The sequence below is a fragment of the Dermacentor albipictus genome, chromosome 8 (assembly GCF_038994185.2).
Source record: "Dermacentor albipictus isolate Rhodes 1998 colony chromosome 8, USDA_Dalb.pri_finalv2, whole genome shotgun sequence".
Classification (NCBI taxonomy): Eukaryota; Metazoa; Arthropoda; class Arachnida; order Ixodida; family Ixodidae; genus Dermacentor; species Dermacentor albipictus.
In genome coordinates this window covers 16,928,340-16,947,415 of record NC_091828.1, presented here as the reverse complement: position 1 = coordinate 16,947,415, position 19,076 = coordinate 16,928,340, and the positions used below count along the sequence as shown (strand labels likewise).

Below are 19,076 nucleotides of genomic sequence, written 5' to 3'. Positions count from 1 at the left end.
TTTAGCACTGCGTCTGGAAACCGATGGATAATCGTTGATGTTAACCATTTCCCCCGATATGTTGAGACAGCCACCCTTCCTGCCACTACAGCACGCGAGGTTGATTTCTTCATCTTTTGCAATTTCGTGCTTCGACATGGCTCTCCTCGAGAACTCCTCAGTGACAGAGGGCGTGTCTTTCATTCCCAAGTGGTTGAAGCCCTGCTTGCCAAGTGCCACGTCATTCACCACAGATCTACCACGTACCATCCTCAGACCAGTAGATTAACTGAGCGCTTCAATCGCACTCTTGGCAACATGCTCACTACATACATCGCGCCCGACCATTCCACCTGGAACATGGTTCTCCCCTTTGTAACTTCAAAGTGTTGTTTTCACTGGCTTTACTCAACAACGAAGTATAACAAAAACATAGACGTTTCGCCACCTATGCGGGTGGCATCGTCAGTACACAATGGCAACAAATGAGAAATACATCCTATTTATCTATGAAACTGCCGTAAACATCCGGCAGGGGGCCACGGTTAGAGTTACATGAAGATTGATTACGACGGATGAACCATGATTCTACGAACTTTCTTGGGCCCCATCGCATAGGTGGCGAAACGTCTATGTTTTTGTTATACTTCGTTGTTGAGTAAAGCCAGTGAAAACAACACTTTGAAGCATGAGTTCCCCTGGCTTTTGGAACATTTCCCCCTTTGTAACCTACGCTGACAATGCCGCGACTCAAGTGACCACGGGTTTCTCCCCGTTCTTTTTGTTGTATGGACGAGAACCCTTGTGTACGCTTGACACAGTATTGCCTTACCAATCCGACGCCTCCGAATGTAGGCCCATATCAAAAGTAGCCAAGTATGCTGAAGAACGCCGACAACTTGCCCGCACCTTCACGACGGAGGGTCAAGCTAACCAGCAGAATCGGCATGACCACGACCTGAGCCTTACCACTTTCCGTATCAACTCCCTCGTTTGGTTATGGATTGCGCCTCACGTTCCCGGTCTTTCCTCGTGCTGTTGCATCAATACCACAGACCCTAACGGATCGTCAACTGTGCACCTCCTGTAAAATATGCGGTCGAACCTGTGACTCCATCTGACCAGCTGCGGCATCGCGGTCGTGAGATAGTGCACGTCAGCCGGCTTAAACCCACTATAGTGCTCCTCTATTGGCATTACTCTACACACACACAGACACACACACACACACAGACACACACACACACACACACACACACACACACACACACACACATATATATATATATATATATATATATATATATATATATATATATATATATATATATATATATATATATATATATATATATACCAGGAAAAAGCAGTTCTGGGTCCGGGTAAATATTCACAGTGAAGTAGACTCGCGTATGAAGTTTATTGACGTTTCGGCCGGGGTCCGGCCTTCATCAGAAAATCTACATATATATATATATATATATATATATATATATATATATATATATCTTATAGTGATACCATTAGAATTCAACGATCGGTGACACCCAGGACAGCATAGGGGAAATTAACTGCAGTTGTTGGTTAAGGATAAATCAATGGTAATGAAAGTGGATGAAAGACCAAGTGGCTGCAGGTGGGACACGAACCCACGTGTTCGCATTATGCATGCGATGCTCTTACGAACTGAACTACTGCGGCTTCGTTTTCCCGCCCACTTTCTCGGGTATTTATGTTTATTTACTATAACCAAGCCTGGGAGCGTTTGTCAGCACCACCTTCACGGCCTTGGTGGCGGATATAGAACATTCTTCTCGGCGCAGGCGTCACGTTTACCGGAACATTTTAGGTGAGGGCAACTGCTCAATAAACCCACACTTGCTACCTGAAGGCATCAAAGCTGCCGTATTCGAAACCCTCGCCACGAGACCTTCGCTTGATAAACATAAACGCCCCAGAAAGTGGATAGGAAAACGTCGCCACGGTAACTCATTTGGTAAGAGCATCGCACGTGTAATGCGAAAATGTGGGTTCGTATCCCACCTTTGACCAGTTGTTCTTTCATCCACATTTCATTTCCATTTATTTATTATTTCTGTATTTCAATCAAGAACTGCAGTTAATAAACACCCCCCCCCCCTTCCTGCTGTCATTGTTTGTTGGCTTCTCATGATGTGGCTAATAAAAATCAGGCCGCTCATTTTCCTTTCTTCTCTCGATCATAAATATTGTTACAAGCATGGGGAAAAGGGGTTTATTTAGGCGTGCGAGAGCAGGAACGGCAGGCTACGAACAACAGGAAGGGCCGCTGCACAATCTTCGTTCTTCTTTTCCCTTCTCTTCTTGATGTCCGAGTGCCTTTTACGCGCTTGGACGTAACACACCTCTCCTCGCAGACAAAGCCCACTGTGCGAGTCAACTAGCTTGTCGTGGCGTGCATGATTTCAACCGTGCGACATGCGCGACTTGTGTCCTAGCAGAACGTCTACCAGTGTTCGTGAGACGCGCGAGAGTATAGTTCACTTCGCTGACTTTGTCGCTGGCAATATACGGTCCATCGTAGTTTGCCAGCAGCTTTCGGCACAAACCGCGCTTAAAAGGAAGTCCGAAGTCAAACGAGATCACCAGGGTGATATGTAACAGGCCGATATCGTGCGTCGTGGCGGGCTTTGGAGTTTTCTTCTTATGCCAAAGTCTGCAGACGCGCAAGTCTCCAAGCCTCTTCAGCAAGGCATAGCGTATCGGCGACCGTAGGATTGTCGTGGTGGTAAAAAGGAAGGACAGTGTCGAGCGTATACCGGGGTGGCCGAGCATATAGAAGGAAGAAGGGGCGGTAGCCGGTTGTCTCGTGCTTGGCGGTGTTGTAGGCGTAAGTAATAAACGGTAGAACTTCATCCCAGTTCTTGTGATCGGACGCAACATACATGGAAAGCATATTGGTGATTGTTCGATTAGTGCGCTCAGTGAGGCCGTTCGTTTGCGGATGATACGGCGTCGAGTGCCTGAGGTGCGAGTTACATAAACGCACAACCTCTTCCACGATATCCGCCGTGAATTGACGTCCCCGGTCGCTTATGATAACACCAGGTGGTCCATGTCGCAGAACAATAGCGTGAAGTAAGAAGAGCGACACTTCGGTGGCAGTGGCTGATGGTATAGCCGCCGTCTCGCAATAGCGTGTGAAATAGTCGGTGCCGACAATTATTCAGCGGTTCCCCTTAGATGACTTTGGAAAAAAGCTTAACAGATCAATTCCAACTTGCCGAAAGGGTGAGCTGGGAGGCGGCACAGGTTGAAGGAGACCAGATAGGGTAGTGGTTGGGCGTTTCCGACGTTGGCATTGCATGCAGCCGGCGACATACAACTCAACCGAATGTCGCATCCGGGGCCAGTAAAAGCGTTCTTGAATGCGATAAAGGGTGCGCACAGTGCCTAAGTGACCGGAGGTAGGGTCATCGTGCATAGCCTGAAGGATTGCTGGCCGGAGACGCTCCGGCACCACTAGAAGGAAGCGTGCACCAGTGCTTGAGTAGTTCCTTTTGTACAGGAGCCCGTGACGTAGACAGTAGCTGTTTGTTGCACTTGAATGGGCAGAAGTGAAGAGTGGCTCCAATTTGGTGTCTGTCCGTTCTTCTGCTTTGAACTCATCGATATCTGGAAAAGCGGATGTCACAGAAGCGACGAGATGATCAAAATCGTCTGCGTCGCAGTCCGTCGTGGTAAGCGGCATACGGGAAAGGCAGTCTGCGTCAGCATGTTTTCCGCCACTCTTGTAGGAAACGGTGAAGTTATATTCCTGCAACCTCAAAGCCCAGCGCTCAAGGTGACCACAAGGGTCGCGAAGGTTCACGAGCTAGCACAGGGAATGGTCTGTGAAGACTAGGAATGGGCGTCCGTACAAGTACGAGCGAAATCGCTGAACTGCAAAGATTACAGCGAGGCATTCTTGCTCTGTCACCGTGTAATTTCGTTAAGGTTTGCTTAATGAGCGGCTTGCATAAGCAATCACGTGCTGACGGTCGTCATAACGTTGGACCAAGACGGCACCCAGACCGACGCCACTATAGCATCTGTGTGGACTTCTGTCGGCGCATTAGGATTGAAGTGGCGCAGGATAGGTCGGGAGGTCAGCAGGAACTTCAACTGACGAAATGCAGACTCGCACTCGGGTGTCCACTCAAACCGTGCGTCTTGTCAGAGGATAAGCGACGTCAGCAAAACCAGGAATAAATCGGCGAAAGTAAGAGCAAAGACCCAGGAAACTACGAAGTTGCTTCACTGACTGCGGTACACTGAATGCCTCAACAGCTGCCGTCTTGAGGGGATCAGGCCAGATACCGTCTTTGTCAACAAAATGACCCAGCACAAAAGTTTGACGGTCACAAAATTTACATTTCTTGGAGTTCAGAACCAGGCCAGCTATCTTGATGCAGTCAAGGACAATATCCAGGCGCGTATAGTGCTCATTGAATGTGCGCCCGAATATAACAACGTCGTCAAGATAATAATAATAATATATGGGGTTTTACGTGCCAAAACCACTTTCTGATTATGAGGCACGCCGTAGTGGGGGACTCCGGAAATTTGGACCACCTGGGGTTCTTTAACGTGCACCTAAATCTAAGTACACGGGTGTTTTCGCATTTCGCCCCCATCGAAATGCGGCCGCCGTGGCCGGGATTCGATCCCGCGACCTCGTGCTCAGCAGCCTAACACCATAGCCACTGAGCAACCGCGGCGGGTGTCGTCAAGATAGCACATACAGATGTTCCATTTTAACCCACGCAGAATGGTGTCCATGAACCTTTCGAAGGTTGCTGGAGCATTGCACAACCCAAATGGCATCACATTGAATTCGAATAATCCATCCGGGGTTATGAAGGCTGTTTTCTCCTTGTCTGCCGGGTGCATCGGGATTTGCCAATATCCTGAGCGCAGGTCCACTGAAGAAAAATAAGAGGCCGAATGAAGACAATCAATTGCATCATCAATCCGGGGCAGCGGGCAGACATCCTTCTTAGTGAAGGCGTTTAATCTTCGATAAATGACGCAAAATCTCCAGTTACCGTCTTTCTTTCTGACGAGTATGACCGGAGCTGCCCAAGGACTCGAGGACTCTTGTATTATCCGATTTTTCATCATGTCACTCACTTGTTCCCCGATTATCTTGCGCTCGTTAGGCGACACGCGATAAGGCTTTTGCCTGATCGGGCGCGCAGATCCCGTATTGATAGTATGGCGCGTTTGTGACTCGGGAATCGAGAACGCGGACACAGATGCTTAGAAAGCGCATCCACCAAGGTATGGCGCGATAGGTACTGGGATCGATACCCAGCACCTCCACCAATTTGTTACAAGCACGGGGAAAAGGGATTTATTTAGGCGTGCGAGAGCAGGAACGGCAGTCTACGAACAACAGGAATGGCCGCTGCACAGTCTTCATTGTCCTCTTCCCTTCTCTTCTTGATGCCCGAGTCCCTTTTACGCGCTTGGACGTAATTTATATATATTGCAACTGATCATGGTGTGCATCGGAAGACCGTCAGTTGCACTTTGCTCCTCGAAGAGGCAGGACGTGTGTCGAGTGAGCTCCTGAACGACGCCATGAAATGCGGTAATCCCAGTCACTACAAGGGAGTTACCGGCTGCATCGTTCGGGCTGCCCCAGCAGGGGCTGTGCATGTATTTAGGAGGTCATCGCGCGTAACACGGCAGCGATCGCGGCCGATATTGTGTGCACCTCAAAGAAGTTGTGCTCATATTCACGAAGCCGTTCTTTTGCAGATGATATTTTCCGTTGGCTTTCCGCCTTCGCTAATATTACGTCTGGCATCAGGATTGACTTAAACTTTCTCTTACGAAGAGTTCCAGCTTAAGAGTTATTTGTGAATACGGGGCCTGTACTTCTGAAGATGGCTGTGTTAACAGTGACATCCTGCTGCTGTCGCACTAACTGTTCAGCGCCTGAGGAGCCACTGAAGTGAGCCGATCTCCAACCCTCTCTCAAGCAGCAATGAAGAACGAATGCGATTTGTTATTCAGCTGTAAAGTATCATACCACAACTGCGAAATAGCAATGCACAAAAAGTTTCCCGAATTAAGTTTTAACTGATTACTTCACTGTGCATTACAATTTAGGATTTCCAGCCGCTCAATTCGCAGGGCGTATCCACTTGCAACGAATTCTCAGGATGACGCCAGTTTCGAAAAATTAATTCCCAATGTGCCCAACGAAATACACTGAATTTTCAGTTACTCTTGCGCTTGAATGCATAAAAAGACGTTTTGTTAAAAAAGTAAGTGAAACAACGCTGCGTTGTTACCGCAATTCTCACGATACATATCTTGAAATCGGTGTCGTCCTCATAATTATTTCCAAGTGAATATGCCTTGCGAACTCACCGGCTACAATTCGCAAATTGCAATATGTGCGATAAAGTAAATACACGTAAATAATTAGTCGATTACGCGTTATGATTCCTCGAACATCGGCCTCTTTGACAAATCCCGTTAAAGATCTGGAGTTTTGCTATCTCCCACAGGCTATTAAAACACTTGGTATATAATTACGCTTGCCTCAGTCCCAGAAGCTTGCGCTATCGGACATCAAGATGAACATCCATTCATCCATCAGTTGCCATCACAAGTTCAATAATACGAAGACTGCCATCCAAGCTACAGCAGCAGGATGGGCCCAAATCCCGTGCAATGCTGGCTGGTCGCCGTACACTTCTTCGAGAAGCAGCGCTGTTCTTACTCACGTATCGCGACGACGCCCGCTGCGGACAGACCTCCACGATAGCGCACAAGCTCTGGGAGTGCGGGTCGACATACCCCAAGTTCATCAAGGAGGAGTGGGACTCGCTTCTGCGTAGCCCCGCTCTATAAAAGCAAATCCTGGCTGCCCGGCGTGCCCGCGACCGGGCCGGTGGGCTACAGCCGGTCCCGACGTGGGACTAGCAGGGTGCGCGACGAGTTCGCATCCTCGATGGACCTGCAATAAAGTTTCTTCACTCACTTACGTGTCATTGCGGTCGATGAAGACGTAGTCCCGCTCCGTCGTGCGGTTCACGAAGCGCAGGCAGCTCACTGCCTCGATTTGTTCCATGGCTTCCCGGATCAGTCGCTTTTGTCGATCTGTGGAACAACACGCCACACCTCAAGCTTCGCAGGCAAAGCAAACAGCGCATGCAAAGCTTTAAGAACGCGTTTACACTTTCTGTCGCGCTTGTCGATGCAATAGAGAGTTTTAGCCCAGCGGGTTTACGGCCAGCGGAGCGGAGCGGGCGAGCGGAGACACGACTGCGCATGCGCACAACGCTGAGGCGGCCAGCGGTTTTACGGAGCAGCGTTTACGCCCGCTGGAAAGCACTCCCCTGCGGAGGGTATTGGCCTCGAGCTCCACCACTGGAAAAGCTGGCGCCACCGTCGGCGTGACGTGCTAGGAGGGATCACGTGGACATAGCGGCCGCGTCGGCTGCTTCGGGCGCGCCGAAGCGAGCTGAAAACGAGCTTAAATTCCCTCGTACGCTGCGGTTTTCATTTAGTGGCGAAATTTTCACGCTTCAAGTGTCTCCTTTAATACGCTTGAAAGCACTACAATAGGTAGTGGCTGCCTTTGAAGGCGCGCGACATGGTAGGCTACTGCTCGGTGCCGCAGGGCTGGACGCACGTAACGGAGGCCGGTGTCAGCCTTATTCGCACGTAGCCGCAGGACAAGAAGCTGTGTGAAGCTTGGCTCGCGAAACATAAAACCGGCAAACAGTCATCGGCTACAACTCGGGTATGCAGCAAGCACAGACGCAAGGAAGATTTCTGCTACGGCGCCCGGTCTGCGATGTTCTGGAAACGCGCACTGAGACGCTCGCCCGAGTCTGCTGCCCAACTAATGTCATGACGGTTTAGTCTATGAACTTGTCGATACTATAGATACTGGCAAGTTCAGTAGAGTGGAAAGGCAGCGGTAAGAAGCACATTTAAAGAGAGCATGGCATATGGTCACGTTTGTGTTATGAATTAATGCACTGGATTACAAAAAAGGAGCAGCGGGAAATTGCACGCTGAGAACGCCGATAAACATACAGTGCGACGCAACTCGAGAAATAGTATTGAAAGGTCAAAGAATTTAGAAGAAAAAAAGATTGAATCGTCGCGACGGCACATCACAGTCCCGTAGGCGTCGAAGTCTCTACAATGAAATTATTTTTGAACAGCTCTGATAGCGCCCACGCAACAATGGTTGCTTGTATACTGTCAAATACTCATATTCTGCGGCCTTAAGCTCACGGCACGGTGCGAAAACGCGCGTGCGCAGAAAGCGAAACAGTGCGCGGACAAGCATGCAGACGCGCAGTCGGTCGCTGCGAATCTGCGCGATCGCTGCATTGAGGCTTCATTCTATTACGCTCAATTTAGTTATACAAACACTATAAGAACATATTTCACATAGTTTGCTCTCAGCGTTTACCTACCTTTCACGCAAGAAGCCGGTTCGGGAGACTCCATCGCGGTGACCGCGCGCAGTGGCGTTCACTGTACGTATTCGGTAAAGAGATAGCGGCTGTAAACGATTGTGTGCTTTCATTTTGCCCAAGATTATTATTTAAACAGTAAGAAACTTCTCTCGTTTCGAAAGTACTTTCAGAAATGTCCGGGAGAGCTCGCGCGTGGTGTTTTCAGTGAGCGCTGACAGCAAAACCTATGAGGAGCGCGCCACGTGATCCCTCATACTACGCCAGCGAGGCGCTTCCGATAGAGGGCGACTCCGTAACTCCTCGCCGCCATAGCGTGCGTAAGCGCGCGCGGGCGTGTATGGGAAATGCAAGATGGCAGCCGCGAACATGAACGCCGGCAGTTCTGCATCGACGACGGCGACTGCGGCGCTGACCCGTACATTAGTACTCAGTATATCATTAACAAATAATGTACTGAGAACATGTAATATATCTTTATTCAACATTTCTTGCATTATAAATGCAATCGTAATTCAAATTCATTTCTCAGTAACTCCTATTCGGACCACTAGGTGGGGAAGCAGAGCGCCCCGCTCTCCCCGCTCGAGCGGGTGAGTGATCCGCCGGGCTAAAATTCTTTTTTCGCGAGCCGCTCCGCTGGCGCAACGGTGGAGACCGCGAGCGGAGCGAAACGTAAACCCGCTGAGCTAAAACTCTCTAATGTACACATACTATAAAAAGCTAGAAAAAAACTGTAGTAAGGTATGCTACCGAGCAAGTCGGTGTTAATCCATGACGTTTAACAGCGCGAACTTGGATAAAGGACGGCGAAAGAGACAGGCGTAGACAAGCGCTGACTTCCAACTGACTTTTTATTCCAGAAAAAGAAAGCCGTTCTTCCCTTCGATCACTCTGAGACCTGTTTTTCACTGCAGTGCAAGAAAATGACGCGTTGAGGCCATTCCTAAAATACATCGCACTCAGTGTTCGTGTTGCGGCTCAGTACATTTCTTAAATGTATACTGCACTCTGTTCCACGCGGTGGGATAGTTGTAGCAGAGAGAAGTACCAGCCTGAGCGAATTCCAGTTGAGCTTCACTAATGCTTATTCTAGGGAGCCCTACTTAAGTTTGTTGCAATTGTTTCCATACGAGCACATGAACATTGAACTGGTGCGGTCATTGGTATTTGTAACGGTGAAATGCACCTTTCCATTACAAGGGTAGCGCACCACACTCCAACGGCATCACACCATCACCGGGCATGGTGGCCCTGCGCAACTTGCCACAGTTGCTGGTGGACTGTTTGTTCCAAAACCAACAATGCGCGCGGCAAGCGGATTACCGACTCTTCGCAAGTGCAATCGCTGGACAGCTGTGCGTGACGTTTGCTGCTCGCGGGCGCGGCATATAAACCATCTTCACGGCGACCTCTTCATGGCGATGTTTGATCACGTGATGGCGCATCCATTGTTTGCCTCAGCTGCCTCCGTTTCCTCCGTGTTTATAATAGATGTGAATGACGCCCGTTGCGATTCAGCAAGCCTCTGTTTCGGTGGATATCGCAGACAGTGATTGGGTGGACGACACGAAGCAGTGGGCACAGCTTAAAAGGACATGGAAGTGCTTGCGGAGCTCATTGCGCCTTCTCCAAGCTGTGGGAGCAGCGTAAACGGTGCTTGTACTAACAGCGGCGCTACAAATGTATTCCAAGCTGTGCAAATGTTTCCGCTTGTGAGGTGAATCAGGATTGGGGTGCTATCCCTTTCGTTCAGTATTTGGCAAACACTTTGAAGCATTGATTTGTCATGTTTCTATCTCGGTAAAGTTCCTCGGCGCGGTCACTATCTGATTGATTATTTTCTGCCTAATATTCGCGGGTGGGCTCAGTTGCGATAATGTTGTTCTTGCTGCGTACAAGGGCTTGGGACTTAGGTCTTTTGTACTTTGTAACAGCATTTAGCAAAGACGTATTATCGTGAATCCCTAGCTTACTCTGAGTACCGCCACGAAATGTTCAGCTTCAAACATATGTGTATGGTTGATGTGTCGCCGTCACCCATGCTTCGCAGCATTGATTCTTGAACGTAACATAATATCAGTTCATTGTAATTCATCCGACTACAGAAGTGCATGCCTCCATATCCTGGACTTTCATTTACAGCTCAGTATTACAACCGACCTTCCATTATTATGGCTGCACCCTTCTAATTCTGTCTATGGCTTGGAGGCTTGGAGTAGCATTTTCAAATGCGTACTCTTTTTTTGCTCGAAATGGCTAATAGCCCACTCTGTGACTTCTGCGGGTGCAGAAGTCACACTGCGAGTGCCCTCGTTTCAACCCGCAAAGAGCAGGCTTCTCAGACACGCTAGAGCGTGTCTGAGAAGCCTGCTCTTTGGACAAGCGCCAACTCACGGAAAACAACATTCTTGGAAACAGGCCTACACGAACATCAGCGCAAACCGCTATGAAGGCACTGCTGCGCCACCTGCCTGTGTGAGACACCTGCCTGTGTGACAAGTTGTGGCAAGTTGTTGCTGTGTCCTGTGTGACATAAAATTTGTCAATGGGACGTTGACGCTGTGTAAAACTACGTAACGCCTTCGCAAGCTGTCACAGAGCCCACAGAGGCAGATCTCCATTGTAGGTGTTATTATGCGCGACTATAAATGGCTATGCGCCCCGAGGGACTCTCGATGAGTAGTGTGAAGCCACAAAGGAAGTGGAGGAAGGAGAAGCCTGGAGGTGGAGAAGTGCATCGCGTGCCGGGGAGAGTACGAAGGAGCGCGGTGGGATAGTTGTAGCAGAGAGAAGTACCAGCCTGAGCGAATTCCAGTTGAGCTTCACTAATGCTTATTCTAGGGAGCCCTACTTAAGTTTGTTGCAATTGTTTCCATACGAGCACATGAACATTGAACTGGTGCGGTCATTGGTATTTGTAACGGTGAAATGCACCTTTCCATTACAAGGGTAGCGCACCACACTCCAACGGCATCACACCATCACCGGGCATGGTGGCCCTGCGCAACTTGCCACAGTTGCTGGTGGACTGTGGTGGACAACGCCGCGTAGAGGAAAGTCAAGGTGGCGTGGAGCGAAGCGAGGAATGAGAAAAGAGGCGAAGTTTCACAGAGGTGACGCGTAGGCGAAGCGCGCTGTGTGGACTTCCTCTGGCGGTCGCTAGGGGTTGTGTGCGCATTATGAAGGAACCGGGTTCGTCTCGTGATCGACTTGCCGAGCGCCATGCGGGAAGAACGGGGCAGTTAAGCAGGCGGCAGCAGGCCGACCGCGAGTCGACCGATACCGAAGTCGTCGCGAAACGCTGGGCACGAGCAAGTGCTGGCGTGAGAAAGAGCGCCATGGCAACAGCGAGCGAAGTGACCTTCGTGCGGTCTATCGCTTCAAGCCAAACTAAGCGGCCAGAACACAGCACGCACAAAGGTATGAGCCGTCTGCACATCGCTTTCAAGATGCGGCGCGCGCCACTGCGCAACCTACGCAGTTGCTACCAGAGTATACGCCCCACCCCCCGCGCTGCCCTCCCCTTGGGTGCGATTCGGCTCACCGTCGTACGGTTTCACTGGCACATACAGCATACGGCGCGCGCGGACAGTGTTATCACCCTTGGAGTTAAAACGGAACATCAGTGTGCGTGTTGCGGCTCGGTACATTTCTCTATAATTACATCAAAGCGTTTCTGAAAGAACGGACACCCACATTGGGGATAGGCAACTTACGCTCTGAGAAATTTGACATACCGCGAAAAGGAACGCCACAAGGCTCCGTGATTTCGCCGATGCTATTCAATCTGGCGATGAGCTCGCTACCCAAGCAACTGACCAAGCAATCCTGACCAAGAAGGCCATCAATGCTCAACGACACGACATCCAACACCACATCGAACACACCCTCTTCGAAATCATACCCGAGAAAAAACAGCATCAAAGCCTGTTTGTGTTAAACGTGTACAGCCCATCAAAGGACCCCCTAAATGATCTAGACAAGCTAATGCGAGAGGCGAAGAAGCCGAGCAAGGGTAACGGCCTGATAGTCGTTGGAGATTTCAATGCTCCCCATGTGGCCTGGGGTTATGCGGCCTCAAAGAAAAAAGGAGAAGATGTGCACAGCGTAGCCCAACAACATCTCATCCCGCTACTCAACGACCCGAAGACACCCACGCGCATCGGCAACAGTGTATCTAAAAACAACAGCCCCGACCTCACATTCGTACACGGACTCAAACAGTATGAGTGGAGCTGCATGGACGAGAATCTGGGTAGCGACCATTATATAGTGCAAACGATCCTTTCGCACCACAAAGCAACGATGAAGATCGGAAAAGCCAAGATCATGGACTGGCAGTCCTTTCGCAAAGACGAGAGCGCCATTAATGCGACAATAGACGACATAGAAATATGGATTAGAGGAGTCGTGGAAAGAGCCGAGGAGCATACGAGGACAATTCAGCTGTCGCAAGTCACCCCCGTGGTCGACCCCCACTTACTGCACATGTGGAAGACGCGGAGGGGTCTCGCGAAACGCTGGCAGCGTAACAAGTGCAACCGGAAACTCAAAATTCAAATCTCCAAGCTGATCAAGGAAACGCAAGAGTACTCTGAACGACTTGAAAGAAAGAACTGGCGCGAAACATGTAACAAGCTTCAAGGGACCTTAAGCAGCAAACGCACTTGGGCGGTACTCAAGACTCTCCTATCAAAGAAGGAGAACAAGAACGCCGCAAAACAGAAAGTGCAGAGACTCATACACAACCACCCTGGGAATGAGGAAGAAATTATCAAAGAAGTGAAGAAGTTCCTCGGTACGGAGCGGAACATAACTGTAGATCCGCACTTCGACGAGTATCGAGGCAACCCAAACATAGAAATGGATCGGCCCTTCACAGAAACAGAAATCGAAAGGTCCTTGAGCAAGCTCACCCGCAACACGGCGCCGGGATACGACAGAATAAACAACAAGACACTCCGGCACCTTGACGGACCCTCTGTAAATGCGCTCTTAAAATACACCAACGAGTGCTGGGAACACGGTAAGGTACCACCGGAGTGGAAACATGCCGAGGCAACCATGATGCCTAAACCCAACAAGCCCATCAGCGTGCAGAACCTTCGACCTATATATCCCTCACCTCGTGTGCTGGAAAACTCTACGAGCACATGGTGCATAACCGCATGATCGAATATCACGAAAACAACGGACACGTCCCAAACACTATGTTCGGATTTAGAGCTCACCTGTCCACGCAAGAGGTGTTGCTGCAGATCAAAGAAGAAGTGATCGACAAACTGGACGCGCACAGCAAAAGAGCCATCCTCGCACTTGACGTGAAAAGGGCTTTCGACAACGTGTCACACGAAGCCATACTGCAACACCTCAACGTATATAACTGCGGCGAAAAAATCTATAATTACATCAAAGCTTTTCTGAAAGAACGGACAGCCACAGTGGGGATAGGCAACTTACGCTCTCACAAATCTGACATACCGCGAAAGGGAACGCCACAAAGCTCCGTGATTTCGCCGATGCTATTCAATCAGGCGATGAGCTTGCTAATCAAGCAATTGAAGCAAATAGAAGGGATTGGTCACGCAATATAAGCTGACGACCTCACCATCTGGACTACGGGAGGGTCGACAGGTAAACAGCAAGACGCTCTGCAAGAAGCGGTTGACACTACGGAAAAGTACCTGGAAGCATGTGCACTGACGTGCGCACATGAAAAGTCGGAACTCTTGGTGCTAAGAAAGCGCACAAGAGGCCGACAACCGCAGCAAATTCCAGACCCGGTAGTAAAGGTGGGAGGCATCATGATTCCGCAGGTTACGATACTCCGGATTCTCGGACTCGTGATTCAAAAGGACGGGGCCGAGGGAGCAGAGCTGGAAAAAATTCAGAGGACAGTGCAACAAATAACACACCTTATCAAAAGAGTGACGAGCAAAAGTCACGGACTCAAGGAAGAAGACTGCACGAGAATGATACAAGCGCTACACATGAGCATCGTCACGTACGGGACCCCATACGTTGACATGAAGAACAGCCAACGAGACAAAGTAAACGCCCTCATCAGGAAATCCTACAAAATTGCCTTGGGCCTATCCCCCTCCACGTCCACAGTGAAACTACTCAAAATGGGAGTCCACAACACGTGGGAAGAGCTCGTGGAAGCGCACAACGTCCACCAACTGGACAGACTAAAGCTGACACATACGGGAAAAGCCGTACTCCTAGATCTGGGCTACCAAGTCGAGGATGAAAGGCACCTACCTCAGCGTATCCCACACGAGATCAAAGACAGGCTACACATAAGTATCATTCCCAGAAACATGCATACCGAGTACGACAAGGAAAGGAGACAGGGAAGAATACAGGCGCTCAAGCCCATACTCGAACCCATCAACAGCAAAGAAGAAAATGTGAGATACAGGGATACAGCTGCGTACAAAACAAACGACCTATTTGCAATCAGCGTGGTCGACGAGAAGGGCGAATAACTTACAGCCATATCCATACGTGCCAAGGACGCGAGCATAGCGGAAGAGCTGGGCATAACTCTGGCCATCGCAACGTGCAAGAAGACCCTGGTTACCGTGGTGACGGACTCGCAAGAAGCATGCAGAAGGTATATGAACGGAAGGATCAGAAAGGCAGCACTTCGGGTCTTGAGCAACACCGAGATTGAAGCAGCACAAATCCTCTGGACGCCGGGACACGAGTCTCTCGCGGAGAACCAGGTGGCGCACGCCGCGACTCGAGACAATGCACACCGAGCCACCTCCGACACGCAGAGAACGCGGACCAACGACTGTGACGAGGAAGATGAACGGATATCCAAGAAGTACTCGGATATCTTGGAGCACTACAGGAAGCAGAGGCTTCGCTACCCGCCCGCGCATAAGACGATGAGTAGGGAACAAGCGGTAACCTGGAGAAGACTCGATGCTGGAAATTACCCACATGGAACACGCCATGTATTCGGACACCTACGGACGAGACTGCAAGTTCTGCCCGCCAGACACGCCCAACACCTTGCGCCATATGGTGCTGGGGCGCAGGAATATTCGAGAAGCACCACCGTTATCATCGCCACCAGGTGATAACATCCAGAAAGAAGCAAATTCAGAGGAAGAATCGGAAAACCAGTGGGAGGCTCTGCTGGTGACGCAAGACCCTGACAGCCAGCTGCGGTTGGTGAACAGGGTTCGGGGGGCGGCAGCGAGCCATGGCTACCTGGACTGAGGAGGCCACCCACCTTTGGGCTCAAGAAGCCGGGTCTAACAATAAAGTTTATTTCTTTCTCTCGCGGCGACCACCATGGCAAGAATGTGCCTTGAGTGTCCATGTCATTGCTATCGCAATTATAGAGGGATAGCACTCGCGCGTAACCCTCGTTCACGAAAAATGAAACGTCCCTGTAATTTTTCTTCTCTTGTTGCGTTCCTTTTTTCTCACCGATCGTGTCCTTTTCTCCCTCCCCTCGGTAGGAGGTAGTCAACCGGAGAAATTATCTGGTTAACCTCTCTTTCCTTTGCCTTTTTCTCTCGCTCTCTTGGTGTGCGCCTATTTACTTATTCCTGATGCCTTGGCGATGCAGTTTGCGTTAGTTTGCGTGTAAGTTGGGGTACACGTGCGTGTAGGCAACGTGCGAGAAACTTACTATGCCAGGACGCGGCGCTACTCCTTTTGTCAGGGTGTAACGAGCGATGCTTACTCTTGCCGACGTTCCGTGGCTGAAGTCTATATCTTTGGAGTTTGGTGATACAACACTGGTGGATGATTGATGTTGTTTATTCTCGAGGAAAACCGTGCATTGCGAAGGGCCGACAAGACAGGAAGTTCTTATATAACAGCAGTCCATGAGCATGGTCACACAGACTCCTTGCATTCCTTAAAATCCCAGTCTCTAGTTTTGCAGCCAACTACTGCGCACATATTACCTCTACCGTTCCATATGTGGCGGCATGAACGGAGCACAGTGAGTTAGCGAACGCCCATTTGCTATCTCAAAAGCTGATCGCTCAGTAGCAGGGAAGAAGAGGTAGCGGTTTCGTATTCGTGCGCTTTCGCTGAGGCAACGTGCGGCGCGCCACCGAAAGCGCCATCTAGTTTCTCCAGAGCAAACTGCTCCGCGAAAAGGGTTCATAGAGAGAAATCTTGCAGGAAATTGCGCCATGAAAATAATTGTCAGACCACACGAGCACTTTCCAAGATAACATAAACGAAAACTAATTGGCGTTTCGGGACCCATGCGCATTTTTTCCCCTTCAAGTTGAAGTGAAATAATATCTTAAGAATGGATTTATGGCACAATATATCATTCGTGTATGTCTAAGGCAGTTTGTCATGTGCCAAATAGAGCGTGTGAGGAGTGGACCGTAGGAATAGTGATTCCTCTAGCTGGCGAGCTCACAAAGAAATTGCTTGTAGTGATGGCAGTAGCTGCCGATGATACCATCTGAAGTATAGGGCGGTGTTCAGCGAGGGTGTCAGAAGCGACATCAAGAGTGTGTAAACCGACTGCAGCTCAGAAATACTTCTGAATATTTTCGTGTTTCGCTTACTTGGTCTTTGTTCGAAGACGTACGGAATGATCCCTTTGGGCCACAGCTTGGCATCTCTGGTCACTGCAGCTCTCTGCGTACGTGCACAAATAGCAGCGACGTTGTGAGAAATATACTCACGATGACTCCCTGCGTGCAAGTTCTAAGCCAACCATTTCAAGCCAGCATATACTAAACATGACCCTAATTATTACCATAATTACGCCGGTAAAAACAAACGCTGGCCAAAGGAGCCAGTGTATTGGTGTGTCATTGTCGTCGTTGTTGCTTTTCGCTGTTTTCTGTTTGTTTGTTGCCGCGGAGGCCGAGTTTACATTTTTGTACGCATTCAGCAGTATTGATGACATGCTTTTCGACCATAAATAATGCTAAACAATGCTGCGCTGTTAAACAAGTGCAGTTCAACAAAATAATCTGAAACTCCCAATAACATCTTCGCTTACTTCAGAGGTGTATTTATATCCGCACTTCCTAGCACAACGGTACTGAATTTTGATATGTTGCGAACGGATATGGATAACTGACATACTTGCGCAATGAAATGGAGCAGTGTGGAACAACGAGACGCGGAGACGCGAAAACAACGAATGTCGAACTAAAGCTAAATTACTGAGTAATACGCACACACAAACACACACACTACACATACATTTTAAAAGGAAAATGTTAGTTTTGCGACATACACTTAATCCGCATCAAAACCAAAGCCGTCTTTTCCACATGTAGTCAAACCTATCGCCTTTCGTTTTGACATCGCAGTCTTTGCAGCACCTTCTAAATAAAATACCGTTATACGGTGACCGTAATCTGAAGACTAAAAAGCACAGAATGCGTTTCGATGGCTTTCTTTTCAATTTTCGTTTCCAGTTTCACAGGCACGTATGTGAACAACCTTAAAGGGATCATTACTCGCTTCTCTCTATTTTTTTTTTTTTCGTATCACCACCTAGACGTAACACGGCTTTCTCACCACGCATCCCCGTGATGTTCTAAGAGCCTTCTAGTATTTACACTAAGTGCTCGGCCTGCGACATCATGCACGTACTACAGCGCCTAAGTATTTCGGCATCGCGTAAGAAGGGCACATCGAGTACCGAAACTAGAAATTGGAACGTTACTGGAACTTTATTTCTTACGCATCCCTACAAAGCACAGATGACAGGTGCACAGACAAAAAAGCCACAAATTTGGGTTGACTTCTTGTCCCCTGCCGTTTTGCTTTGGCAGTACGCGCCAGAATTGCCATTAATACAACAAATGAACATGTATACATGTCCACAGCATCTCACCTAACAAGACAATATAGATGTAAAATATGAGTGTTGAGAGAAGTTGTATGTTCGAATTTATTTTATTTTCACAGCATCGAACACCGACATGGTTGCAGAAACACGCGTACAGTACAAGTCACATCAAAATACGAAAATGCAAAACATAAATCACTTTTTTCTTAAAGGGAACATTAAAAAATACATCATTAATTACTTCACTATGCAATTGCAGCTTAGGATTCAAGTAGACCAGAAAAAAAGAACGACAACAAACAGAAATACACATGAACACACACGCACATGAAAATATGAACGACAAGTTTAGGCACAAGTGAAAGAATAATAAATATGGTTATTGATGAAGAGAGTTGAGCAATGATGGTTACGCATGGATTATGCCAGGTTTCTCTCTGACGTGTACTGCCTGCTTTTATTTAATGTTAGTTTTGACAAGTGCCCCAGAAAATTAGCGTTGCTTTTTCTTCCTTTAAAGAATACTTTCGTCATCATCATCATCAGCAGCAGCAGCAGCAGCAGCTGCTGCCTATTTTATGTCCTCTGCAGGACTAAGGCGTCTCCCTGCGATTTCCAATTACCCCTGTCTTGCGCAAACCAATTCCAACTAGCGCCCGCGAATTTCCTAATTTCATCGCCCCACCTTGTCTTCTGCCGTCCTCGACAGCGCTTCCCTCCTCTTGGTGTCCATTCTGTAACCCTAATGGTCCAACGGTTATCTAACCGGCGCATTACATGACCTGCCCATCTCTATTTTTTTTTCTCTTGATGTCAATTAG

General features: G+C 48.9%; 1 protein-coding gene across 1 annotated transcript in view; it reads right to left on the bottom strand.

Moving 5' to 3' along the window:
* LOC139048633 (astacin-like metalloprotease toxin 5) overlaps positions 1 to 19,076 on the bottom strand; it is a 37,048-nt gene that overhangs the window by 13,612 nt on the left and 4,360 nt on the right. Inside the window, exons 3-4 of the mRNA XM_070523084.1 lie at positions 17,012 to 17,084; positions 7,002 to 7,116 (exon numbers count right to left, since the gene is read on the bottom strand). Of these exons, the coding sequence (XP_070379185.1) occupies positions 7,002 to 7,116; positions 17,012 to 17,084 (188 nt within the window). The remainder of the gene's footprint in view (positions 1 to 7,001; positions 7,117 to 17,011; positions 17,085 to 19,076) is intronic.